This window comes from Botrytis deweyae (genome assembly GCF_014898535.1).
Source record: "Botrytis deweyae strain B1 chromosome Unknown BDEW_018, whole genome shotgun sequence".
Classification (NCBI taxonomy): Eukaryota; Fungi; Ascomycota; class Leotiomycetes; order Helotiales; family Sclerotiniaceae; genus Botrytis; species Botrytis deweyae.
In genome coordinates, this window is record NW_024066225.1 from 661806 (window position 1) to 688838 (window position 27033).

General features: G+C 43.3%; 8 protein-coding genes across 8 annotated transcripts; 4 read left to right on the top strand and 4 right to left on the bottom strand.

The window, feature by feature from the left end:
* Positions 1–209: 209 nt before the first annotated feature.
* On the bottom strand, positions 210–1687 carry EAE98_007682 (uncharacterized protein; the record flags this gene model as incomplete). Its single annotated transcript, XM_038955305.1, has 2 exons — positions 210–257; positions 314–1687. 2 exons carry the CDS (start codon positions 1685–1687, stop codon positions 210–212), a joined length of 1422 nt encoding a protein of 473 aa, XP_038808483.1.
* Positions 1688–8600: 6913 nt separating this feature from the next.
* Positions 8601–10385, top strand: EAE98_007683 (uncharacterized protein; the record flags this gene model as incomplete). The annotated part of the gene is made up of 4 exons (XM_038955306.1): positions 8601–8619; positions 8784–8872; positions 8931–9065; positions 9144–10385. 4 exons carry the CDS (start codon positions 8601–8603, stop codon positions 10383–10385), a joined length of 1485 nt encoding a protein of 494 aa, XP_038808484.1.
* A 619-nt stretch (positions 10386–11004) lies between these two features.
* EAE98_007684 (uncharacterized protein) lies at positions 11005–11682 on the top strand (the record flags this gene model as incomplete). The annotated part of the gene is made up of 1 exon (XM_038955307.1): positions 11005–11682. The coding sequence occupies one exon, from the start codon at positions 11005–11007 to the stop codon at positions 11680–11682; it is 678 nt and encodes a 225-aa protein (XP_038808485.1).
* A 2226-nt stretch (positions 11683–13908) lies between these two features.
* Positions 13909–14232, bottom strand: EAE98_007685 (uncharacterized protein; the record flags this gene model as incomplete). The annotated part of the gene is made up of 1 exon (XM_038955308.1): positions 13909–14232. The coding sequence occupies one exon, from the start codon at positions 14230–14232 to the stop codon at positions 13909–13911; it is 324 nt and encodes a 107-aa protein (XP_038808486.1).
* A 444-nt stretch (positions 14233–14676) lies between these two features.
* Positions 14677–15323, top strand: EAE98_007686 (uncharacterized protein; the record flags this gene model as incomplete). The annotated part of the gene is made up of 2 exons (XM_038955309.1): positions 14677–14700; positions 14802–15323. 2 exons carry the CDS (start codon positions 14677–14679, stop codon positions 15321–15323), a joined length of 546 nt encoding a protein of 181 aa, XP_038808487.1.
* A 98-nt stretch (positions 15324–15421) lies between these two features.
* Positions 15422–17848, bottom strand: EAE98_007687 (uncharacterized protein). The gene is made up of 8 exons (XM_038955310.1): positions 17314–17848; positions 17184–17241; positions 17062–17112; positions 16853–17015; positions 16708–16804; positions 16341–16641; positions 15900–16282; positions 15422–15829 (listed from the first exon to the last, which is right to left on the bottom strand). Exons 1-8 carry the CDS (start codon positions 17726–17728, stop codon positions 15591–15593), a joined length of 1707 nt encoding a protein of 568 aa, XP_038808488.1. The 5' UTR covers positions 17729–17848; the 3' UTR covers positions 15422–15590.
* A 933-nt stretch (positions 17849–18781) lies between these two features.
* On the bottom strand, positions 18782–23582 carry EAE98_007688 (uncharacterized protein; the record flags this gene model as incomplete). The annotated part of the gene is made up of 3 exons (XM_038955311.1): positions 18782–20560; positions 20609–23496; positions 23549–23582. 3 exons carry the CDS (start codon positions 23580–23582, stop codon positions 18782–18784), a joined length of 4701 nt encoding a protein of 1566 aa, XP_038808489.1.
* A 1493-nt stretch (positions 23583–25075) lies between these two features.
* EAE98_007689 (uncharacterized protein) lies at positions 25076–26371 on the top strand (the record flags this gene model as incomplete). Its single annotated transcript, XM_038955312.1, has 3 exons — positions 25076–25355; positions 25518–26219; positions 26298–26371. The coding sequence occupies 3 exons, from the start codon at positions 25076–25078 to the stop codon at positions 26369–26371; spliced, it is 1056 nt and encodes a 351-aa protein (XP_038808490.1).
* Positions 26372–27033: the final 662 nt, after the last annotated feature.

A 27033-nucleotide genomic window follows, 5' to 3' on the forward strand; every position in this document is an offset into this window, starting at 1 on the left:
TGGAGGGGGTATCTTATTGACAAATTTGTTTGAACATTGTAAGTCGAGCGTGAGTTCGAACATCCGAGACTTAGAATGACTTGAGGGCGTGTAAAGAAAAAAAGTGACTACAACGATCATAAGCCGCAATTGTGGATATGCGCGCGGAAAGAAAACAACAATATGTGCACCGGAAATTTTGCAAAGGGAAAATTGAGAAACTCAAGCGCCTATGATGAGAAGACGTATGTAGCGGTTCCGCCCGAGAGAATGGAGACCTAAAGGACTTGTTAGTTTATGACCCCACACCTTATAGATAGATCAATGAACTTACGGTGCAACCTGTTGAGGACTCAACACCATTGTTGTAGTATGTTCCTGATTTGTACGAACATTTTCCGGATACGTCACCTTCGATAGTGATGGTGAAATTCAAGGTACCGTATGTGTTGGTTGGGGTGTTGGGGATGATTGACAACCAAGTGGTACCAGAGGCATCTCTTCCAACACCAGCATTGACAGGAGCCCAGTTACCAAGGTTTCCACCCGAAGTACCCCAAACACAGGCTTCAGAGGTGGGAGCTCCTTGTGGGTTGATGTAGTATTGTGCGGATGTTGGAAGTCCTTCCCATGAGTAGTAGTTACTGGCATCTGGGCAAGTCAAGTCATAGGTCTGTCCAGGGGAGGTTGCCAATGGAACGGTCTCAGCCTCGAGACCAGGGTAATCAGTACGGCAAACAGCCACAATGCTGTCGAGCTTGTTCTCAACCTTGACGGATCCAGATCCAGCAGTGCAGAGTTGCTTGGTGGTAGTTCGGGATAACTCGAGCATGCCGTTGGAGTTGCAGTAAAGACCACCGATGGATTCACCAGTGCTTCCTTGTGCGGTAGGCCATTGAGATTTCTGGTATCCCGCTGGGCAGGCATACGAGCAGAATGCGCCCTTGACACATCCACCGCTGGTAAGTGTGTTAATAGTAACGATCGCGGAAGCAGCGGTGGTGTAACCAGGGGTGCTTTGGATACCGATCCATCCATCTAACCCAAGGTAATCGACAGCAACTGGGCCATACTTGGATGGGAAAGTGGAACAAGGGATTTTGCCACTTGGGAAGTCGGGCCAGTTGCCGGAGCTGCTGGAGGAACTGGAGCTATCAGAGGAACTGTCGCTACTGGCCGAAGAGGAGGCAGCAGCCGCACTGGTAGAGGCGACAGAGGCGACAGAGCTTGATTCTGAAGTGGATGATGCAGCGCTTGATTTCGGGGTGTATGCAGCCTTGGTGGAAGAGGCCGATGAGGAAACCTCAATAAACTCCGCGGCAGCCTTGACGATCGAACTGGTGGAAGTAGCTGCTGGAGTGGTTGAAGGAGCAGCTGGAGTGGTTGAAGGAGCAGCTGATGTGGACGCGACAGATGGGGAACCAGTGTACCAGTTAGTAGCAGAAGGGGCATCTTCGACAGCATCTCCCACTAAAATGTATTTTCCAGATTTCAATCCGTCTTGAACTTCGGCCAAAGAGATATCCTTTCCATTGAGCATGTAGACCGTCTCGACTGGACCTTGCATAACTTCTGTCACGGAGACAATGATGTTATCGCGTGCGACCTTGTTTGCTCTCGCTGGGTGACGGTGTTGATGGTTGTGTGGTTGCGCAATTGCAACACCGGCAACGCTGAGAAGCGCAACAGAAACTGGGGTGAACTTCATTGTGAAGAAGTGAACTCTTGCGATATGGATAGACGAAAGGTTTTCTTGACTCGGAACTGCAAAGGCTCTTAATATATCGACTGAATTGGACGGAGTAAACGAGTGAGGTTGACTTCAAAGGAGAAGAAGAGAAGATATTAGCATTCCGAACCCAGATGCGACGAATTGACTCTCCTAAATTGAAAGGCGAGGCGAAGTTGGATGGATAGCAATAGCAATGGCAAGAGACAAACGAGTCGACGGGGAAATGAGATTTAAATGGAGCATGGCGGGACGGTGAATAAATAAAAACACGAGAACTCGCAGCACATACCTTGGCTATGGGTCTTTCTGACTTAATTTGAACGATTCACTCTAAATGAAAGGTCTGTTGCTAGGGGATGGAGAATAATTTGTAAGGGGGAGAGATGAACAAATTAAGTGTTGATGTAAAAAAGGGTCGCTATGGGGAGAGAGGGAGGGAGGGAGGGATTGTAAAGGATAATTGAGGTTGATTGAGTATTTTGAATTGAATTTGAATTGAATTTGAATTGATTTGATTTGTTAATTGAATTTTGCAGGACGAGAGAAGATTGTGATTGCTGTTGAGATAAAAGTCGCTGTTCCAAATGAATGTGGTAGAGAGTTGATGATTATCTGGGTAGGATAACAACTCTCAGTTGGGAGGGAATGCTTTGCGAGGGAAAAAGAGGGTTGATGAGGTCTGAAGGAGTGAGGTGGTTAAAGGGAGAAGTATCACGAATAAGATGAGAAGATGAGAAGTCTTTTCCAAGGTAATCGCAGAATCGCACGGAGTATAAGAAAACAGAGGAGGACCAGGAGGCGGACGTGGCTAAGGGAACGAAAGCAAGAAGGGGTGAACAAGGGTGCCAGACCACTCAGAGCCAAGCATCGAAATTAGATTCAGGTACAAAACAATTTCACGAGCCAATGACAAGGCCAGGAACGGCAGACGCTAAGGGAAATATCCTAGCTTGGGCCGGTCCTCACCCCTGCTCACCTTGTCACCTTGTCAGTACTAGCGTCGGGTCTAACCATGTTTGGTAACATATAATATAAGAGATGAACTCCAAAACATTGAGATTCATTTTGAATTCGGGATTTGCAGCATGGGGGGGGAATGGAAGATATTGGGTCTGCCCAGGTGATAATGGAGATGATTGAGATAATTTTGGTTCTTCCGTCTTCCGCTTCCTCCTCAAATACTTTTTATACTTTGATTACCGTCGGTGATAGGGTCATCGATCGCTCAGATGAAGGTCAAATCTTAAGATTCTTTTATTTTTTCCCTAGAGATGATGAATTTAGAGGCTTGGCTGGACGGGCAAGAGATATTTATGGGGTGGAAGTAGGGATAGAGATGGTCGAGAAGTGGTAGAGAAGTGGTAGAGAAGTGGTAGAGAAGTGGTAGAGATGGTTGAGATGGTCTTGTTGTCTTGTTGTCTTGTCTGACTGGAGTCTGGAGTCTGGAGTCTCGACAGTATAGATGCCAGTATAGATGAACTCTGGACAGTATAGTGGACTCTGGTGGAGATGTGAGTGAAGAAGCTGCGAATATTGGTGGGGGGGGGGGAAGTTGAGATGGAAGATTGGAAGATTGGAAGATTGGTATAGTATAGTACCTAGGTAGGTATACATACTTACTCTCGAGTTACTGTACATATCTACTTACTTATTACTTAGGTACTTATTAATCCATTGTGCCTACTTACTGTGCTCACTGTCCTCACTGTACACCACACCACACAACACAACACCAAGAAAAGGTCTTTCAATTAGGAGTCAGGTTAAATAAGGTCTACCAAAAGAATCAATGATATCCTCTGACAAAAATTTTTTTAAAAAAAGGTCTAACCATTGTATCTTCGTGGCTATGATAATATATGTTCATTTTAAAGCTTTTAAGCTTGATATTTGGATTAATACAGATAACGACCTCGGGAAGTATGATACTAGGTAATACTAGCCACCTAGTAACCATGAAGTGTCAATTGTCGTTGCTATGATCATTGAATACCTACCTACTCGAGTAAGATCCCTTTATGACTAAGATAAATCCTTTGGATGAATAATAAAATCCGAGGTAAAATTCTATGTAGGTAGTTACAGTATTATTTATAACGGATTATCTACCAGGTATGATCTATGTAATATCTATGTTATGTCTATATAATGTCTATATAATGTCTATATAATGTCTATATAATGTCTATATAATGTCTATATAATGTCTATATAATGTCTATATAATGTCTATATAATGTCTATATAATGTCTATATAATGTCTATATAATGTCTATATAATGTTTATATAATGTCTATATAATGTCTATATAATGTCTATATAATGTCTATATAATGTCTATATAATGTTTATATAATGTCTATATAATGTTTATGCAATATCTATGTAATATCTATCTAATGTCTATGTAATATCTATAATATCTATTATCCATCTATCATCTATATTACCAGTACACACCTCCTGATCCTACGGATCTATACATTCTTATTAGACCTGACCATCTGACAATCAATTCTCCCATTCTCCAATTCCATTTCTCCAAATCACCTCTCCACTCCATAAATCAATCAATTCATTTGCCGTTCATCCCATTCACAACGCCCATTTTCATTCTTACAACTCACCACTCACCACCACCACGCACTACCCACCACTCACCACCCACCACTCACCACCAAGTACCATCCCATAACTCACTGCAATAAATAAAATCCCATCTTCCAAGAGAATTCCGTGCCTTTCCACCGAAACATCTCCACTTCATTGAACCAGAAGGAATCATTTCTACATCCGCTCTTTTCTTCCAAACCTCTAATTTCGGCTACGCCACTGCAGTCTGCATGTTAGATGAAGAGCACGTAACCAAATAACCTCCAGCAGTAAAATATCTCCAACAACTCCACTGATTCTTCCCATTTCTGGAGTAGAGACCTAGAGACCTGGGAAAAGCTTGGAGAAGATGGTCGGAGATCTTTCAATATTCGGTCTCGGGATATTGTCCAACCCTAGAAGTTAGAACAGAGTCCCGTGCCCTAGTTTCACCTTACCCAAGGCCAATTCCTCAATAGGTATCCGGGAGGCACTTCAGGGAGTGCGAGCGAGAATTTGATCAACTGTTACTACCGCTGAGCCTGTGAGTGAGTGAGTGAGTGGGTGGGTGAGTGGGTGGGTGAGTGGGTGGGTGAGTGGGTGGGTGAGTGAGTGAGGTACGCAGTAGGCTCAGCTTATCGTTCATCTTCATCCCATGCGAGTTTCTATCGTTTCGTCCCAAGGTCCCTTTTCTGATACTGGATTCCCTAGGACGTGGTGGAATCGAGACCGTCCACAAACTCAGGGGTATCGTTTCAACATCCTATCTAAAGTTCTAAACGGCTGGGCTGGGCTGGAGACGGACCTCATGATTTTGACAAGTCTCCTATTCAAGCTTGATGGGTCACGATAACAATCACGATAGATAATTTTCCCATGTCGTGATCTATGATCTGGGGATCTTGGAGTTATTGATTCCAGTCGTGGTTCATGACGAGTCTCAAATTTTAATCTCACAACAGCGTGGTAATAGTTTGTTTTCATAGTGGGGTAACAGCATGATGAATCCATGATGAATCCATGATCATGCTGTTTCTATCATGGAACACATGGCATGGCATGGCAGTGAGGGATTTGGGGGTCCAGTAGTGACAGCTTGGGAATGCGTGGTAGGTAGAGTTGTTGAAAGGCTGACGAGGAAAATTCCCTCAAGAATTCCGATATTCATCCCTTTTCGTGCCACAATCAGAATCCAGATGATCCAGCTTCAACGGCCACAGATGTCCTACTGCAGGATTCTCCCGTCACACTTTATCCATCATGGATACGATACTAGGTAATGCTCACACGGTAAATCCATACTTGTGGAGAAGCATGACTGCCATTCGATTCAATCCTCGTTGTTCCTTGCTTTAAGGTTACTCGGCCATTGAAGTAAGTATACGAAGTCAAGATCAAGATATTTCCACGTTGCCATCACAACTTCCAACTGTTTTCACCCGCCTGATGATGTGCGACTCTAACTTCCACATTCATCCCACATCCAACGTGGGCCAGCGAAACAGATACGAATGCAGTAATTCTAAATATATCTCACCACAAACCCTCCAAGAAGTTAAGAACATCCAGACCAAATCAATTCAAAATCAGATCGACAACAACCCAATCTCAATCGCTCGTATGAGTCGTATCCTCACATTTCATTTCCTTCACACTCATTCATTCATCATAAATCTCAACCTCTAAGACCACCCATCATCAATCACTGGCTCTGGTCTTAGAAGAAAACCGGCGCAAAACGATACGATAGAAGCGACCTAATAGAGATACGGGCTGAGCCATCCATCTCCTTTATGCCGTTAACAAACTGTTTCCACCGCCGCTCCTTGGCATACTTTACCCCTGACTAAATCAAGGTACCGCATTGCCATTCGTTGCTTGCATTACCACCTTTATTTATCCTATTTGTTCTGCCTATTCATCCTTGCATGGTCTGTATAAAGTTTATGCTACTACCTGCTCCAGAGTACCGGTAGTACACTTGCGAGCTCTCTACAGGATCATGCCTCAAAACAAGCAATAATTACCTATGAAGTCATAGTCGTCGATATGTTTGATGTAAGGAACAGATTCAGCCTCAAGTTAATTAATGAGTCGCTTGATTGTTTGGGCTTCAAAAAAAAGCATTCAAGTATTTCAAACATCGGATATGACGGCCCAGTGGCTGGAGGTTGTGCAAATCCGATCGGCCCGCTCACGTGTTCACTTTCCTTCCTATCGTAAACATTGCGGCATTCTTAAGATTCTCTTCCACATCACGAAAGCTTCATCATAATTTCTTCCCGTCGACAGCTAAGATAAGAATACGCAAGTGCACTGTTTTTTTTTTCGTCTTGCCACTAAAGGTCTCTCATGGGAATAGCCCAGCGGAAATACTCCAAGGAACTTGCTCTGGAGATACATTACGCTACAATAAGCTTGCTGCTATCAACAGTGGTCAATTCGGTACGCACCTTGCCGAAACCTACTTTATGTCATCATGTTTTGTCTTAATTAGCTTGGGGGAATCTGGTGGTGTTCAAATAGTCATTTAAGCGTCACTGGATTTATACTCATCTTGGTTATACATCACGAATTTCCACCTGAGGTATGTTCGTTCAGCTGCAGGGCTCATACTGCTAGTGAAGTGTATGACAAAAACTCGGTCTAGATATAGAACCATCATCACCAATTTAATCCGAAATTGAGTGGTTAGTCTTTCACTATCTACATCATACACCAACTGATACTTTACCACCATCCTTAAGAGAGTAAGAAACGTGCGAGAACGTTTTGTCTTATAGATTACACATATTACACTTGTAAAGGAGCTACGTTATCTCTTCGATGCAACTTCAACGTAAGCAAATACTTAATAAAGAGGAACTTATTCTACCAAAGTCAAAAATAGAAAAGAACTAAAATCCAAAAGATAAGTTTCTGATTTAGATCTAGATTTGAACGAAGCGAAGTCTAATGACTTAGCTAAACCTTGTATTTGACTCTCATGTGTACGTACCATTCCTTTTTCATTTATTTGTTTTCTATTTTTAATTTTCAATCTTATCAGAGATAGTTCTTCAGATTAGGTATTCGCTCCTGTTGATATTCTATCTATACTTCTCTGATTAGAGCAGTAAATAATCTTTTCCTGCTTTTGCACTGAATGGAATGGAATGGAATTGAATTGAATTCGAAGAAATGTGAAAAAGAAAGTGTGATTATTCTACAGGATATTCTCTTTACCCTTCTACAAAACTTTATTGTGTTAGGTATACACATACTCTATCTTTGTTGAAAAAAAAAGAGGGCACGTTGTAAAAAACGTACACCCCTGACGATGGAAAGTTACCTATTCTAGGGTCGCGCAAGTGGCCGATAACAGTCCACATTCCAGGACATATCGATTCGATCCCACATTCCCATCTCGAATGTTTATTTATGTTATGATGGTTTGCCTGTCTAGCGATGAAATGGTACACGCAAATATGAAATCTTATATGAGGGTAAATTCCAGTAACCCAGGGTTTGGGGCCATTGATTATTGTGGCGGTGGTTTGTTTGATAAGGCTGCATGAAGGATAAAGTTAAATACGTTTGGATTGCAGCAAACCCAAACCCGGGTTCTTGGGATTGTGGCGGTATTCTGTGAGATGGGATGGGGATGTAGTATGTAGTGTATGTTTGTTGGTCGTTGTTAATATGTAATGCAAGGCGAACGTTTTATTTGTAGGTTTTGGTGTTTGATAGAGGGTGTGGCGGTGGTTGGATAGACTGTGGTTTTATATTTTATATGTGTGTGTGTGGGTTTTCTGGTGCTGTGTTGTGTGGTGCTGGGGGTTGTATATCGTACCTATCTATTTATTTATTTATCTATATGCATCATAACAGAGAATGTGAGATGGATACCTAGCAATAGACAGGAAGATCGTAGGGTAGGGGTATTTATTGAGTCGTTAATTAATCAAGACAATAACCGCAGAGTCCATAAACCAGAACATATCTATCAAAAAAAAGCGGTTCTTGGAGTGCTTCTTGATATTCACATAAGGGACCTTGGGAGTCATATCATACCTCGCACACTCTCTTACACTAGATCCGCCGCGCTTGATATTGGAAGGTGATAGATGTGATATCTGCAGCGCGGAAATTACGGCATGTATAGGCACCCGCTATCTACTATGTAAAAGCGACGGAACCCGCACTCCAACATGTGGTGTAACTTGTTCGTCTTATTGCGATGGTATCATGTTCACACCAAATCACATTCGACACGAAACGAAACATCATCTCGATTCCTCTCGATTTTGGAGCGAATGGAAGATTCGGGAACGAGTACGTCTCTGAGAGAAAGATTTGGGGTTTGTATCGGAGTTTCATGTGGGTGGGTACCTAGTCTTGTTTATCACGATGAAGATGTGGTTCTTGGGCTCTTTCATTTAGTTCTTGGGATTGTTTATTTTTTTTTATTTTCTTTTATTTTTTGATGGAAATCGCAGTTGGCAAAAGAAAGAAATTATTGAGATTGGGAGGATTTGAGATGGGTTTCGCGCATGATGAAGAGATGATGGATGGTGGGGAGGGAAATGTATGGATTTCTTGCATATATAACCTTTTCTCTCGATATGGTCTGATGTGTTTGTTAGGAGGAAACGTATTTTACCAGTGTTGAATGGCCTGATCCACAGTCGGCGTGGCTCTCGCGTTCCAAACCGTTGGTTTGTAGATCGCTTGTGTCTGGTGTCCCGCTTGCTGGAGAGATGATAGATGTGGGTGGAAAGGTAGGTTTTTTAATGGTTTCCTTTATAATTGATCTTTTTCTTGTTGATTTACTGAGAGGAATCTTTTAACATGTGTAGGATGGACTGGTAATTTCCACCGGGAAGGGAGGTCAGCTTCCTGCGTGGTTTGAATATCCTAAACCACTGGTGCATAGACCGGCTGTGTCTGGTGTCCCAGCTGTCGAAAAGAGTTCTTCATGGTTTGGAGGGGATGGTTACGCTAGGCCGCTTGTTCTCAGACCTGCTGTATCCGGTGTCATGGATGCTGAAGGGGCTTCTTCACAGGTCATGTGCGGCAATCGTACTAAGCCGCTTGTTCTCAGGCCAGCTGCACATGATATCTCTGTTGTCGAAGAGACTTCTCCACAAGTCGTACAGAAAACCCGCACTAAGTCACTTGTTCATAGACCTGCTCTACCCAAAAATCCCAGACGGCACAATCTTGCAGAACAGGCGCGAATCATGCAACTACAATCCACACTTCCGCATCGACCTCGAGTAACTGACAAGTCTCGCGATTCAAGACGCAGATATAAAGAGGCTGTGAGGAAGTGGACAGAACGCAAGAGAGAACGTGAAGAAAGGGAGAGACGGAATGAGAGAAAGAAACTCGGCGAAAGCCGAGGAAGTGATCAATATGAAAATTCACATCGCCAGATCGATCCTGCGATCATCAAACAAGACATCCAGGACATACATGCAGATCTTCCTCGCGCGGTTGGTAATGATGAACACGAAACGCTTCAAGCGTGTAATCCGCCTCTTAATGAGTGGCACGGGATCATCCCGATTTCAGAAACCAAAATGTCGACTGATACACTAATCTCAGTCCTTGTTGCCGAAATCATGAAAGAAAGACAACATGTAGATGAGGTGAAGAATTTTGTTAACAAAAAGCATACCCTTGAAGAATGGCAGAATTGGGGTAAAATTCTAGCGGAGCGGATGGATAAGGAGAAGAAAAACTGGGAAGAGTATAGAGAGATGAGGAGGAAAGAAGAGTCGAGGGATCATGGAGGCCCAAAATTCGATACCTCAATGAGGGGAGAATGGGCATGGGAGCCTCTTTCAATCCAGTCGGTTTACGGTTGGCTAGACAAGCTTGACAAGGTTCTTGAAGAAGCAGAGAATCGTTCACTCGAGACTCATTGCGAATTGAAGGAAGTTGAGAGGGAAAGTGTGGAGCAGAGGGCGGCGAAGCGCGAGAAAACACGGGTTGTAGAGAGAAATGTGCGGGCCTATGTTGACTCTGATTCTGATGATATGTCGGCTGTGGGATCGGGAAAGCGCAAGCAATTGCCTCTTCGACAGAAAAAATAAAGAATAGTCATGCGCGTTGATTCTGGGGATGGGGATGCGTTGATTGGGCTTATTAATGAGGATTGACGAAGAGCGCAGGCACCTTTTTGGATAGGGGGATACCAAGGCTTGGAAACAAAGATCTCAAGGTCTGCTGGGAGGCATGAAACATTATGATGAACAGTCGAGGATCTGGTGTGAAGATAGATTCCACACTTAAGATTCCTACTAGATGTGAAAACAAGCGAATTATTGAAGCGTGCATTGCCACGAATAACTTGCGCCAACGATCTAAATTGAATCGTCTCTTTCTTGAAGTAGAATGAACTTGAAATTTGATATAAAATTACGATAGAAACCATGTTGTGTCTTCTGTAGTGATTCCTCAAAGATCTTCCACATGAAAATTCCATCATCGTCTTCATCCTATCCCAAAGTTTGTCTGGAAGCTGCTGGAAGAATGAATGAATATACTGCCGATTCCAAAGTCTGAAACAAAATCTGTGACAAATCTCAAAGGCTCAGCATCAGTCTTCATTATTCTCTCTTTAACATGGTTTTTTACTACGCACTATATGTTGATCACCTTCCCAATCTTTCCTTTCACCCATCACATCTCAATTCTAAACTTCTCTCCAAAATGGCATTCCACCCCGCCCAAACCTGGTACCCATCATTCCACGACATCCAGCCAAATCCCAACTTACCTTTCAGCAATAATACTCCCCCAATCATCGATATCCCTTTGAATTCCCGAGAAATACAGTATAGAGAGATTTGCGGTATGTTAAAATATACCCAAGACAACACGAGACAAGTTACGAGAGACGAGAAGAAATACGCACGAGCACTTCGTGTTGCATTGGTGAGATTGCGTGTGGGAGGGGGAGAGGGAAGAGATGGGAGGGAAAGAATGAGGAAAGTGGTTGTGTTGCGGAAAGTAGTGCGGTCGCATCAGGAGTATAGGAAGAATTTGAGAGTGTGTGAGGGTGTGTTGTGGAGGAAGGAATATGAGTTGAAGAGGATGTTGAGATTGCGGGTGGGGGGGATTGGGAATGCGGATTATTATGAGGGGAGAAATTGGTGGTTTGTGGCGGGGGAAGAGGAAAGTGATGATGAGGATGAGGATGAGGATGAGGATGGCGAGGGTGAAGATGATGAGGATGAGGTGGATGAGGTAGATGAGGTAGATGAGGAAGATGACGAGGATGGGGAAGAGGGAATAGATGAGGGAGATGAAGTTGAAGGAACGGAGGGAATGGAATTAGAGTGCTGGAGTGAGGAAGATGAGGATTTGGAAATGGAGATGGAAGGATGAAGTACACTGTACGCATATTCGAGCAGTGTGAACGTGGCCATACCTATCATGTTTGGACATGTGAATCTGTCTTTCATCCATCGCCCATGTCTATTATCAACAAACTCCACTGTGAACAATCATACAGAAAATTGGCTCAAATCTCGAGGCTCTCGTCACATGTCGTCTTTTGCAACTCTCAAAAAGATGATCTGAAGAAGTGGGGCATCTCATAATGCGAAGCGAGGAGATTGCGAGGGAGGGGGGTATTTACGAATTAAGAGCTATCTGGTTGACATACCTAGAAACAAATGTGCATGGATAAATTTCCTGAAGAAAAAGGAAAAGATGTCAACTCACGCTATACTTTCAGTCCTAGGCGTTACCGCAAAATATGCAATACCAAGTCAAAGCAGTCTTATTTTTAGTCGCATCATTCACTCCATGACACTTAACAATCAAACACAATTTTTGAGATTTTTTTACCAGCTCTACGTACCATCAAAATCTTGATGTTCATAAATCAAAGATTTCCAACCTATGGTAAAGTAAAGAAGCTTCAACGCGGCAAAATTGAAGCGCGACAAAAACCGCGAAGCGAGACGACGACAACGACACCACACCTAGCATCCAATCAAGCAACCTCAATTCATCACCTCAACCGACACAGACCCACTCACACTATCCTCCCTGGGCCAAAAATTCCACAAATCCAACATCCAAAAGAGCAAAACATAGGTTCTCAGTGTGAACACTGAGTACGGTAACAAGCCGTAGGTTTCTGTCCCTCTTCCTAGAGCGAAGTTCCCGTTGGAAGAGTAATTAGTTCTCCTAGTATTTGCCTGCGGGGACCTTCTATGCGACTGCGGTGCACGATGTTGAATCGTCAAGAGTGGAATCAAACCACTGCACCACACCACGTTGCCATTCCCATGCATACGCCTAATGTACTGGAATCAAGATTTTTAAAATATATATAGTAGAAGCGAGAGCGGTGAATAGGTGAATGCTTGGAAGGATAAATGTTGGATTGCCTCAGGGTTGTGGGCTCATCGCTTTGTCATTGTGGGATATACCACTGCGCAAATTCTCGCAGGGTGTATTATCATCAAGTTCATTGTCTTTTGTATAGTACTGGCACATCATCTATTGATTTCAGGCACGTCACAAATTGTGGTACTGTCTGGTGAGTTTATATACTACAAAAGATAGCAACAACTGACATATCGAACTACAGCGCATATCGAATCGATGACCATCCACGAGCCACAGCACAATATAATGAACTCGTCGGATGGCAACGATCGAAAAGCGCCTATACATACCTAGGTACTCATCAATATCAAAACAACGTTCTTGTTTCAAGAATTCCTCAACAAACTAACTACATCATCAAGGAATACTGTAGCGCAAAGAAGATCTGCATCGAAGGAAGTTATGCTCATGGCATTAGAAGGGTATGATTGAGAAGCTAAGCATCATTTGACTCATCTACTTACCCATTCTCACACTAGTCTTCCTGCTGAACTTCTTTTCCATTCAATAGACCAATGCTTGCGAACCTTTTTCACACTCGCGAATCTTTTCTATTTCCCCATCTGCACCTCAATTTATGCGATACCTTGCGGATTTGGTTTCTCCGCTCTTAAACCATTAAAGCTCCTTTTATATTATGGAAGCGCATGCATATGGGTCAGGTTATGACGGAGGTTGGTGTTACATGCGGTGTCTGCGCAGTTGAAATGGGTGTTCAAAGTTACCTTGTGCGATAGGAGTTGTTTTTTTCGATAGGTAAGATGTTTTTGTTTACGTTTGATACCGACTGCGTGTTTTTGTTTGGCAGTCAGTACCGTTTTCGGCAGTGTGTGGGTATTTCCAGCATTTTGATCTGAGCGCGTTATATTTGATCTCTTGGGCTACTGGTGAAGTAGATCTGAAGCAGTGAAGCTTGAACTGCTTGAGTCACAACTAGAAGATTTGGCCTCTTAATTAGGTAGGTTTTATCTATCATCCAGAAGTGTGTAGCTAGAAAGGGGAACGGAAGTCAAAGGTAATGTCTTCAAACACTGCAGTGAAAGTCAATCTGACAAGCATTGCAGCTGACACTTCGTAAGAATAAGCTCAAGACCGTGATAGAATAATCATTCCCACACACCCTCCTATCCACCCTCCTATCCTCCCTCCTTCTTATCACTTCTTACGTTAAAGAATCCTACCTAACCACCTCTCAACATCACCTAAGAGCCATCAACCCTCAATATTCTTTCCCGACTCCTCTACCTCTTTTGCCCTAAATTGCAATTTCTCCACCATATCATTCAGATACTCCAGCTTGCAAATCACTTCCTCCACCCCCTCTATTCCATTATCCTCGAGCAACTTTTCATACTTTGCCAGCTTCGTCTGAGCTCGTTCACACGAAATTTTCTCATTCATACGCTGCGTTAACTGTGCTTGGCATGTTTCCAACATTGCATCTTTCCTCTTGATTGTTTCGAGAAGCGCGTTGCGCTCCTCAATGGCACTGAACAGGGCTGCCACGACAGTCAAGTCGTGTGGTTGCGTTGCCATTTTTGGAGAATGTATGATAGTAGAAGCTAAAAGTTGGCTAAAGCTTGGGGTACTTATAATAATATCGAGTATTGTTGTTTGCCAAATTGTTCTCAAGATTTGCATTAAGACAACTCAGATTGGATGTTGTGGTTTGTCGAGCAGCTTGTGACGTCTTCCAATGATCAGTTTCTCTTTGTGTCAAGTTTGCATTCTTCTTCTTTTTTCTTTTTAACGTCCCAGTATCTTCTAGCAAGTATTGGAATCAGAGAATCTTCACGAAATGCTAAATGATGCCACGAATATGCTTGAATATACATCACACAGCTTCCATCACTACTGGAAAGGTAGTATAAAGTCCCAAACAGCTTTAGGTTTTGATTCGGGTTTTCTTTAAGATAATCACCAGTCTTCACAATCAAATCAGAAGTGATCACCTAGAAGAGCAATCAGCAGAATCCAAACATGACATCGTCTAACGACACAAAGGTACGTTACGATCTTCAAATGAGATCATTCTCATAATCATCTCTAGTTTTGATTGTTTCAAATCCAAAAATTCCATGGGCAAAAATTGACACCCATTCTAGTCCGCATCCGCCCCACAGAAAGACGAGGCCCCTTTCAACCTCCTCAGTGACCCATCACACAAACCGGAAGGTGCACCACCCAAGATCAGTGACAATACCGACCCCGACACCCCAAACGAACATCAATCGCTGGCTCAAAGAATCCATGAACGCGTATTGTATATAAGAGCAGTCATGAATTATCTGAAGCGATCCGATTCGGTCACAGAGTATGAGAAGCAGATTAACCGTTTGGAAATCTACATCGAGTCTCTCGATGAACAATTAGTTTGCTTTCAGCAGCTTCGCGGGAGGAGATCGTCTCCGGAGTGGCGCGGCAAGTGCGAGGAGGGCATTGCAAGCACAGAGAAATTTAAAGAGATTTTTGAGACGGGAAAGAAGATGTTGTGTTTAACTCTGAGGTCGAAGACTGTGGATTCTGAAATCCATCAGTTGTTGGCCGAGAAGCAGTCGACGGTAGGCAAAATAAGCGACTTGAAACTCAGACTTGATAGGTTTCAATGGGAGGGGAGTAATCAGTGAAAGGGACATCGCTTCTTATTGAGCTCACTATGGTTGATGCAGTCTCAATAGCACCTAGACTTCCCAATCCAGCCTAAGGCGTCATCTCATATTTGTATTAATCGCCCTGATTTGACCAGGGTATTCTCGAGCATTTATTATTCATCAAGAGTATTCGCGAAATAGTAGGTTCCTAGGAATATCGTGAAAGGGAATAAGATTCCACTGGTAGTACTTTTTCTCTAAGGTGATGATCCCGGACCGTCCATCCTCACTATCATTCAATCATTATTCCACATGCACTTCCTTTTTTCCGAACCCCATCATAATTTTTACTTCCTCCCAGAACGATATGTGTTTTTCAGCCATAGTCGCTTCGTACGCATCGATAATTGGTCTTTCCCATACAAGATCCGCCTCTTCTGGTTTTACAACTTTGGTCTTCTTGACAATTTTCCATCCCCCATAAAGTATTGGACAGACGAATACCATAGTATAATAAGAGAAGAATGTTCCGGTATCCCACCCTATTCTTGGTTAGTTTTGTTTTCACATTTTGATAATCAGCACGCAGGAGAGGGCGCAAAGAGAACTCACATCCTGGCAAAAACGTGGTGTATCCATAACACGCCACCGTGAAAATCATTGCCGCAAGTCCCGCCCAGGCACAATAAGGTTGATACCAACCTACATAAGGCAGTGTGCTTCTATCAATACCCTGTGCCTTTAATGCTCTATAAAAGAATATATAAATAGTACACATGCAAATGTAATCTATGATTTGTGAGGCTTCGGTAAGATTTGCGAGCCATGTGATGACTTGAGCCGAACTGTTGCCCACTGCAAGGAAACTTAAAAAGGGAAAGATCATGGTGACGCAAAAGCAGTAGATTGGTACACCAGACTTGGTGCATTTGCGGAGGAAACGTGGGGCATGTCCATCGAGCGAGAGACTGTACAATGTACGACATGCGCAGTAACTTCGGTACTGTCAGTATCTTCTAGGACATTGTTGTATGAGAGAGAAGGACAACATACACATAGGAATTACCAGCGGAAAAGATACTCGTCACGAGTAAGGCATTTGTAATATGCGGAAGTACGCCAATTCCCAAATTTTGCATAGCAAGAACATAGGGACTGGAAGCTGCAGTTCCAGTCTCCGAGCCACCACTCGAGAGGATAGCAATTAGTTTCTTATCGTTGTATGGAATGACTATTCCGCATGCTAGAGCTCCTCCGATAAAGAAGACTCCAAATCTCCAGTAGATTGTCTTGAAAGCTCGCTTGAGGTTTTTGCGGGGATGCGAGGCTTCACCCGACATCATAGCAATGTATTCTAGATAATTGTTAGGGTTACATGTTTTACACATTTTTAGTACAATTCCGGCACAATTTAACGTACCAGGCCCAACAATAGTAAATGCGGCTTTCCATAATGCGGCAAGAAATCCTTCAAATCTACCCAAAGATCCCGTAGTGACGTATTCGGCAAATGCACCCTACAGATCATTAGGACTAAAGAAACTCAGAAAATGCAAGGGACTTACAGGTTCTTTCCAATAACGGAACCCATATGCATCATGTTTTGGATTTCCTCCGACCATTGTGATAAATGTGAAGGAAAATATCATAGCGATCAACACTACCTTACCACCAGACAGCCAAAACTCACTTTCTCCATACCATTTAACAGCAAAAAGATTAATAACACTACTCTAGTCAGAAATGATACCTGGGGATTGAGATAGAAACTTACCCATAGAGAAAGATACATCCAGCGCAGACAGCTGCTAAGGGTATATTATCACTGTCCTAATACGTTAGATATGTCCAGTGTAACGATCGGTTGAGAAAAAGGAGCTAAAGATACCTACATACCTCCAAAAAGTCAACACCAAATTTAACGCACTAATCTCCCATGGAATCAATACAGCCTCTAGATCCAGATCCTCATTAGCACTTATCCACATACTTCGTAAATTCTCGCACACAATTGAACACTACTCACCATAAAGGAAGAAATTCCACCCCAGCATAAATCCGAAGGCTTCGTCAACCCATTTACTCCCCATCCTCACAAAACTTCCACTAACCGGCATGAAGATTGACATCTCAGCCATACAATTATTAACTAACCCAAGGAAACAACTGTATAAGATGAAGGCAATGAGTAGAGATCCCGGTCCACCTTGTGTAAGTCCCGATCCAATGGATACGAACAAAGCTGTACCAATTGAACCACCAATGGTTACCATTTGAATTTGTCTTCCAGAAAGCTGTCGTTTGAGACCATCGACATTTTCGGATATTAGCCCTTCTGTTTGGATATCATTGCCATTGTAATTTGGAGGAGCTTTTTCGCCATAACCCGTGGACTCTTCAGGATAGCTTGTCACAGGACTGTGACTAGACTTCTCTTCCATGATGAATAGTAGTCCTCCAAAATTTACTTCAATAAAGAACAGAACTAGTAGATGTAAGGTCAGGAGACAGAGAAAGCGAGAGAGAAACAAGTAGATATTATATTCATTCTACGGGAAACCTCTACCTCTATAGGTAAGAAAAATACTTGATCTCTAGCAGAATGGCAGGAGCATCCTCGCATTCAAGGTAGTACCTGTATCTTGGCCGTTCGTAGATTTAATCGAATCACAACCTTTAGATTTAGACCTAGGGCGGAGACCCCGAACCCATCATTTCCCTATTAGGAAAATCTGCACGAGGCAAGATTCGGATGATTACTGCAGTAAATACGGCTAGTCGATTGGCCGATAGTGGTCGATATATTAACGAAACTGGAGAGGAGACTGGGTTCGGTCAACCAACATTGATACGCGGCTCGATAAGATGATAAGCGTTGATAAGAATCTCATTTTACGTTTACCTGCGGTCATTCAATCCCTAGAAGATTGCAATGTTCGATATTTAGTTTCGTATTGTAAGGATTCTACTCGTATTTAACCATTGCTAATTTTTTCCAAACATATGTATCTAGGTATCATTGCCAAGATTGACGGGCAGATTGATCCTACGTTTTTTTCCCTCAACCACGCGAGTTTCTATACGGAGGGGCCCGCGGGGAACGTGCAATTCGCCTTTCCGCCGTTAGTTCCCCCGGCAATTAATCTACTTGACTCCTCGGGGAATTTTCTTTCCACTCCACCGCTCCCCTCAGCTCTTTTAATCTTACCTAATGAACACTACTCGTGCTGCCAGAAAGTATGCAACTCCGAAGCTAGATGCACATATCACAAGATGGTAAACTACAAGGGGACTAACTTGGTTCTCTTAGCGGCGGAGTTGTATACTTTCTAAGCTTCTAGCTGCACGAGGATTGTTTTCTACCTATTTGTCACTCGATATGAAGCATGACTTCATTACTCTAATTGATACGGGAAGTAAGACCTCACCATCACATTTCATTTTGTGCATTCAAACATCCTTGTTCCAAAATCATTATATTAAGTCTAATGTCTTCAATCGATCACAATGCCTCCAGCGCCCGCTGGTCTTCTCTCACTTTCTAGCAACCAAGCTCCGCCCTGCGGTCCACTAGCATCTAGACTCATAGTCGTCTTCCTAGCATCACTTATAATTCTAATGGTTTCGCCAGTATTCTTACAGTCAGTTTCGCAAGTTACAGGCCGTGATTTATTCTTCACGCCTTCCTCTCCACCGCCTGATGATCCTGGTCTGATACTTCTGGTAGCGGGAAGTGGTTTGATCTCTATAGTAGGATATTGCAAGAACCCCTCCCGAAGAGGGATCAGCACGATGGGGAAATTCAATTTGTGATTTCCTCCATCTACAGCTCTAGGGACTTTGAAGTGGCCTTTTCGCCTACCACCAATGAGCCATGTATCTGATGGACCTGTAACCTCATATACAAATTCTATATCTTCCCCTGGGCTTGTAGCATCATCATGAGAGGCAGTATCCCAGTTCCTCGTCGATTTAAGGTGCAATAATGCTGGTATTGGCTCGTTTGCTGCTGCTACAGCACTACTAGAAGCTACTGATGCCATTTGAAGTAGCCGTAGGTCAGCAGTATGCACCACCATCACCGAAGGGACATCCACTGGGATTACAATCGATCGACTTTTTGAGATTGCAGCTCCGTCGACGGATAGGAGCGGTAAAGGGATGACAGGATTTTCCTTCTGCCATTCCTGAAGTGTCTTGCAAATGAGCAGAGCAGTATCTTGATCTTGTTCAATGGAATTTCCCAGTCCCGAAAAATGGTCATGCCATCTGATGTTAAGGATAGCTGAAGTAGGTATCTCACCAAGAATGGCGGCCCTTTCAAAATCGTATGGCGAGAAATTTGATCGAAGTTCCGACAGAACGACAGGTATAATCAGGCGAGTATATGGTCGTAAGGAGTTGCTCCCGAGAAAGTCTCTCAGAACTTGAGCCACAACATCATAAACCTCTTCATCAAGACAAATATAATGTAAGATGAGGGATAAAGTTCTCGGTTTGTGGGACTTCCGTCGATTGATTGGGGAAGAAGGCGAATCGGTCTTTATGATTTTGTACAGTAGAGACGCTGGTTGACGAGGAAATATGGTGAGAGGTCGTGTTAGGCCCAGTCCAGAATGTGCCTCAAATATTTCGGACTTTTCTAACTTAGAACTAAGAAGTCTAAGTGGGCTGTTTGTGGATGTTGAGATGGTGAATTTAGAAAACAATGCTTTATGCTTAAATACGTCCTGGACATTGACACCGAGTGGGAGCATGATTGACACCGAAGAAGTGGTAGCAAAGAAAAAGTCTCCATCTTTCGTTGTGTACGATATTTCAAGTCGAAGTGTGACTTCGTTCACCTCGTGTTCAAGATTGAACGGCACTCGTATTCTTGCAATGCTCTCTGCTTCCATCGCACCAAAGTGAACGACCCCTGCCTCTTTCTTTTTGGAAATGTCGAGTTGTCCGTCGATAATCGCTACCTCACTCGTTTGAAGCCGCAGCCCAGCTGTTGCCGCACGAATTTGAAGTTGGCCGTTTCTGACATTATTCCACCCAGACGATAGCTCAATCTCTAAAGAACGATTTTGGTCTAGATGCATGCATCTAGAGGAAAAGAGTTTGGCGTTGAAAGCTTCTGCGCGGTGGTAAAGGAGTAGTTTCGGACATTTGAAGAAACCACTTTCTCTTGTAGATAGATGCCCAATACTATCATGTGAATACTCCATGATAATTTTGCTACTGTGGAGAATGACATGTGTAACTTGATAAGAGCCAGGGATTATGATCTATAACCGTAAGAACATATTCAAATTAAGAGTGTTATCTTCACTTACATTACTCTGAACGTATAATTTGTTCCATCCTTTTTTGTATAAACGTGCATCATTTGTTTCGAGCCAGATTTCCCGGCCAGGGCCGCCCAATAACGGAATAACTCTTACTCGGGCCTTATCGACGTTCAAGTCTTCCTTCAACAAATATTGAAGTCGAAGCTGTAAACCGAAACTATCCTGACTAGAATGATATTGAGGAGTTCCGTCTACTTCAATCTTACTAAAATAATCCTGCAGTGGGACGTGAACGTCACGGGACAGGTTTGGTGTTATCAGCAACAATTCATTTAGGTATTTATCACTGAGCATGACATCTCCTTCGTCAAACGTGCTCATTTGGCCAATCTTGAAAGCTGATTTTCTGGTAAGTTTGTCTTTCTCCATCATGGCCACTCTCGCAAGAAGCTTCAGTACGACTTTGGCATATTCATCGTTACGACTTAACTCTTTGAGGCACTTAGCGTACATTACTAATAGCGATACTTCGACTTGTGTCCACGAAGCATCTCCGTAAAAAGGAGTAATGCGATAAAAATAGGAGGCAGCGGCAGCATAGTCCCCCAAATGATATTTGAGAATAGCCAGATCTGCCATGCTGGTCTGTACAGATTGTATGCGGTTTGCTACGGTATAATGCCGGAGTGCTTTATCAGTAAGAGTTTCGTAGAGACGATAAAAATCGACCTTGTTGTCTAGTGCTGTCCGAAGCAACTTGCTGTCAATGCCGTTTAGTGAAGGTGGAAATTGAATTGGAGAAGTTGTCTCGTCTTTGTTTGATGGCGTCTCTTCATCAAGATTAACCTCCTCCATGACTTCCACATCCTCGCTTTGATGCTTATTCACATCTTCCCAGCCGGCAGTCCATCCACGCTGCTTACCAATGTGCTCTAGAACACTCCGAGAGAGCAAATAGAGTTCGGCTCGGTGGGCAGCAAGGTCCTCTAACCCGTTTTTGAGGAAGGCCGACGAACTCGCACCAGGACCAGGTACGCTGGCTCTTCGGCCACCGGGAAACAATCCGGGACTTGGAGGCTCTCGAGACGATGATCGGAGGGCAAGAGAAGTCGTCCTAGCAGGATGCATCATGGTTTTAGGTTCGGGGATTGAGGATTTCGGCTCTGCTCCGCCGCCGGGAGGTGCCAGTGTCGAAGGTGGGATAGGCAATGCTTTTGTGGAAGTTTGTGCGAGTATCTGCTGAGCAAGAGAAAATGTGAAAGAGGAAACAACATTTTCAATTACTTGATTCATCACGGGATCTGATTTAAAATCCGATTTTGCCTTCTCGTAGGAAATCTCTTTTTGAGAATGGAAATAAGCACTCCAGATATCCTCACGCATGATATTTGATATAGCACCAATAAAATCCATTGCTCGCTTACAGACCTCACCAAGCACAGCAAGATTTTCAGTGTCATCTGAAGGTTGTGAAGCTGGAAGTCTAGCAGCTACTCCAAGTAAACTTGATTCTCGCTGCTCTTTGAGCTTTGCGAGTAATTCTTCTTGTGTAAACCATGCATTTGCTAATCGCAGTAAGAGAGTTAATTGGCGAGCAAATAAATAGCACCGAAAATCAAATATTGAAACATCGTTCGCAAGAATGAGTTCCCGGTACCTTTTCCTCGATGCGTCAATGGGGATTTCATCATCCTCCTTCTCGAAAGTACCACCCGTGGACTGTAGGTCAATCGGTTCCTCTGAGTCTGATCCTGCGCCCTCCAAGCCTATGTCTTTCAAAATTGCCTCTCTAGCCCGCTCTGCCTGGAGTTTAAGTTCTTCAGTGTAAGGTAAGAAAGAGCCGCCGTGCTGAGTGCCAGGCTCTGCAGCAGCTTGGTCTCTAACAATTGTGTCCAAGCCAATGGAAAGCTCATCATAACCCACTAAGGCATCTTCGATCAAACCAACGCTCTCAAATCCTCTTGCCAGACCCTCTTTGAGTACAAAAAATGTACAGAAGTTCCAGCCAGGTAAAGTTCTTTGACTATCCTTTTCCCGAATGTTCTCTTCATATTGAGTTACCCGCATGTCAAATGACTGCAATATCAAGAATTTGAGCTTCGAAATCAGATCAATCCAGGCATTCTCATTTTCTTGTGGTGTTTCCGTATAGGATCCAGGAATCGCCGGTACAACACGGGGAAGCATGTTATATGGAACATCGTTGATGCCAATGCGAATTTGAGCAATCCGATCAACACCGGACTTCGTTGAGCCATTGAAGTCTGCTCTCAATTTCTCGAGAATGGTAGATGATCCACCGCCTCTCCAACGTGCCGTAGATTTCTCACTTGTAGATCCAGAGCTACCGTCTGCACTTTTCCCACTCGTTGGAGGCTGTGTAGCTGCTGCGGTATTCGGGACGATTACATGAACAATAAGGAATTCAAAATTGTCGTGGTTTTCCTGCGAAGTGGATTTGCTTGTAGATGATGGAGTGTGCTCCTTTATCCACTCTCGAACCTGCTTCCGACCCTGAGACTTGTATGTATCATTATCATCACACCGCAGAAACAGAATCTTCAAATACGGTGTCTGTCTTAACCCGGGAATTTGGTGTCTGCGGCCCTTCACAGCCGAGTTCGTACTGGATCGGGAGAGTGCAGGAGGCCTGTCAACAGCTTGGCCAATTGCCTGTGTGCGAAATCCATCATCTGCGCTGATGCCAGAGTCTGTACTTCTTACTCTTGAGAGATCGGATACACTCGAATTAAGGGGCACTGATGGTGCGCTTAGTCCGGAGTCTGGATTGTATTTGATGAGGTCGACATGTAGGGAGGATATGGAACGGAGCGGACCAGCGTGTGATTCCCAGTGTAAGTTTCGTAGAGGAAGTCGAGGTAGAAGTCCTGGCGACAAGAGCGGATATACGTTATCAGGATCGAAATATTCCACTTTATTGTTCTTAGTAAATGTAATGGGCATAGGACATTGAGAGTATGTTACCTGTAACCTTTGAGCTTGACGATGGTTGTTCCATTGTCAATTGATCTATTGTATTGGTTTATTGTTTCTAGTAAGGACCGAACGCTACTGACTATCAACTCCCATAAATCATGACAATCATAAAATTCATTAATTAATAAGTAAAGATCGTGACACTTCATTCAAGACATCGCATCTTCCATTCTGTGCTGTGAACATTATTTCGTGGTGCTCAAGGGACAGTTTAGATTCTGCCATAGTTGCATTCTGATTAGGTTAGCATGAAAGAAAGCGGTGTAGATTTCAACTTCTGAGCGAGCTTGGTGCAAGGAATTTGAAGCGAATAGACAAACTTCAGAAAAACAAGCCCACTGGTGGCCCAACATCTACTAGGTAGCCATCATGTAAATGATTTGTTCCGAGAATTTTATTCATCACGAAATCTGTGACAGACTTTAGCAAGTCAGTTGTAGAGGATGGTCATACTATAATTCACTGGTTTCGTGAGGTTAACGGTCTTGGATAGTTGCGATACTAGGTATCAATTGCAAGTGAATTCACTCGAGAATCCGGGAATTCAAGTGAACACCATACAACTCCCTACTTTCCCGGCATTGAATCATACATTGGCACGGTGTTTGACGTCTGAGATAGCATGCACCATTCAGCAAAGTTGCTGTAGTTCGATTAAGACACAAAGTTTATTGTCGATGTCTGCACGATGGAACATGTCATGATTGCGGATGACCACAATAAGCCAAACTTCAGTCGAGATAACTGGCCGGGTTTTACGGAAGACTAGCTCTCATATCGAAAGGGAACCAGAAAGCCGACACTTCAATTTTCTCTTCTGCTCATATGAAAGTTTCGGCTACTTGGACGGTATATATTGCATCAAACAACCGATATTGGGTTTGATCACCATCAAGTCGTCCACTGTTTCCAATTTTTCAGCTACGAGAGATGCTTCAATGCAATAGTTTTTGCGTAATAACAATCAGGAAGGCATGCGAGAACTATAGTCGGCAATGACATGTTCGTTCATATTGTGATTACACGGAATGAATTCAGCGTACCAGAGAATTGTGTATGTTGAAAGTACTAGCAAATCCGCGATTTATCAAATCTCTTCAAGTTTCTTCACACACTGATATCCTTGGTAATTGCTTTCTTACTTTCCCGGTCACTCGTCTTAGTTCCAATAGTTCGAAATCTGAGACATCTTCAATTTTCATGCATCTCTTGCTTAATAACAATTGCAAACTTTTCTTTTAACATGCTTATTCAGCCTTTGCTATGCAGTTTACGGAGCATACGGAGCCTTTCCGTACCACTCGTTCGAGGGAGGAAACTATCAATATTGATTGAGCTGAACTTTGATTGTACAACCCTAGCCTTAGACCCATGGACTTTCCAAGTCACTAGTAATAGTTATAAATGCGGTTTGACAAATTCATAAATATAAATTTGGGTGTGTCCTACCAGTGAAACAGTTCAATTGTGTTCCTGTTACTCCAATTACCTTTGCTTTCCTTCCCCGTTCACAAGATGCGCTGTGTTTATCATATTACAGGTCTCTTGACCACAACTTTGTTCTCCCTCGCTAGCACCACACCTCTAGCAAAATCTTCGGCCTCGTCTCTTCAACTTCCTGTCACAGAGCTCCAGTTTCTCGGGGACAAAACCTGGGCCGAGAACATTGCCGTCCGTTCTAATGGCCAACTACTTATTACCCGTCTCGATACACCGATCCTCCAACTCCTTGACCCTTCCAACCAAACCGCTCCTATAACCCTTCATACTTTCAATACAACTACCTACATCGGACGTATGCATATTGTCTCACATTGTACTCCTCAGTTACCCTATCTATATCAATGTTATACCGTATATTTTATGTGTCTTCTCAGTTCCCCTACGAGAACCTAAATTCCCATTTGTCCTCAAGAGCCTTCCTACAAAAGCAAATATTGACTTCACAACTCTACAGTTCTAGGTATCACTGAAATCACACCCTTCTCGGATGTCTTCTACGTCGCCGTCCAAACACCCTACACAGCTGTTTTCACAAAGGCTACGAATTACTCTAATGCAATCTACAAAGTGGACTTGAACACCTTCTCTTCCAAAGCTGGTATCTTAACCTCCCCTCCAACAGTATCCCACATAGTCGATCTTCCAGAATCTGTTTTGTTGAACGGCATGGATACTTTAGATCCGGAACATATTCTTATAAGCGATTCAATTCTTGGTCAAATCTATAACGTCAATGTCGCAACATCCTCTTATACCATTCCCCTTAGGCTCTCGTCTATGGCCATCCCACCAAGTTCAGAAGCACATCTCGGAATCAACGGTATTCATTACCGCTCCCCATATCTCTATTTCGACAATCTCGGCGCAAGCACCTTCAACCGCGTACCTATCGCTCCGATCACTGCGGCACCAACGAGTGATAGTGTATTACTAGTGAATGTAACGAGTCCAGATGATTTCATTATTCGTGAAGATGGTACAATCTTCTTGTGTGGCAACGATCAAGATACGCTATTCATGTGGAAACAGGGCATGAGTGAGGTTGTAGCTGTAGCTGGTAGTAACACATCTATAGTACTGGCTGGTGTTACGGCGGGCGCATTTGAGAGAGTTGGAGGAAAAGAAGGGAAGAGATTATGGTTAACAACTAGTGGCGGTGAGTTTTCTCTTTGCTTTTGGAGGTTATGAGGGCAAGAGGGCAACTTAATGAATGCTAATACACGTACATCCATAGCCCAAGCCCAGGCTATCAATGGCACGATAACTACAGGGGCTACAGTATCATATGTTGATACTGATTGCATCTAGAGCACAATTGCGGTACACAGGAATGAGGAGGGCGTTTTTATGTTAACGTATTGCAGAGGACCAGAGGTTAGGATGGTTTGCGGAGGAAGCTATATTTAGAATTGTTTGTTATTCGTTTGTTGTCTACGGAACATCAGCCAATCTTAACGAAATACCGTCAAGCAAATTAGCAGAATGAAAACTCCCCGCAGTAAAGAGAGTGATGATGCCTACAGTTCAATTCAAACATTTTGTTGGCCAATCAGTACCTGTTACATTTACACTGCACCTGATTCAGCTTTGGATGGATGATTATTCTCCGAGATAGCATCCTATGATATTGATTCGGGTTAGAGTATTATGCAGTGTTCCTACTGCACAGTACCAACCAGATTGCTCCGATTCTCACTTGCAAGCACAAGTCATCATCCAACAAAAACGCAAATCCAATGTGATAGATGCCTATGCTATTATCTTTCTGTATTGTTGGTTCGAAAAAGCACTTATTCAATTAATCGCGCCAAATCCTATTTATCCTCTCCATTCGACCCCACCCCCTCTTCTCCCGCCCTAATCCCACCCACCACCCACCTGATCTCAATTTATTTCGCCATCCCACCATCCCACCATCCCATCCCATCACCCCTTCACCTCTTCACATCCGAACAATCCTCCCACAAACT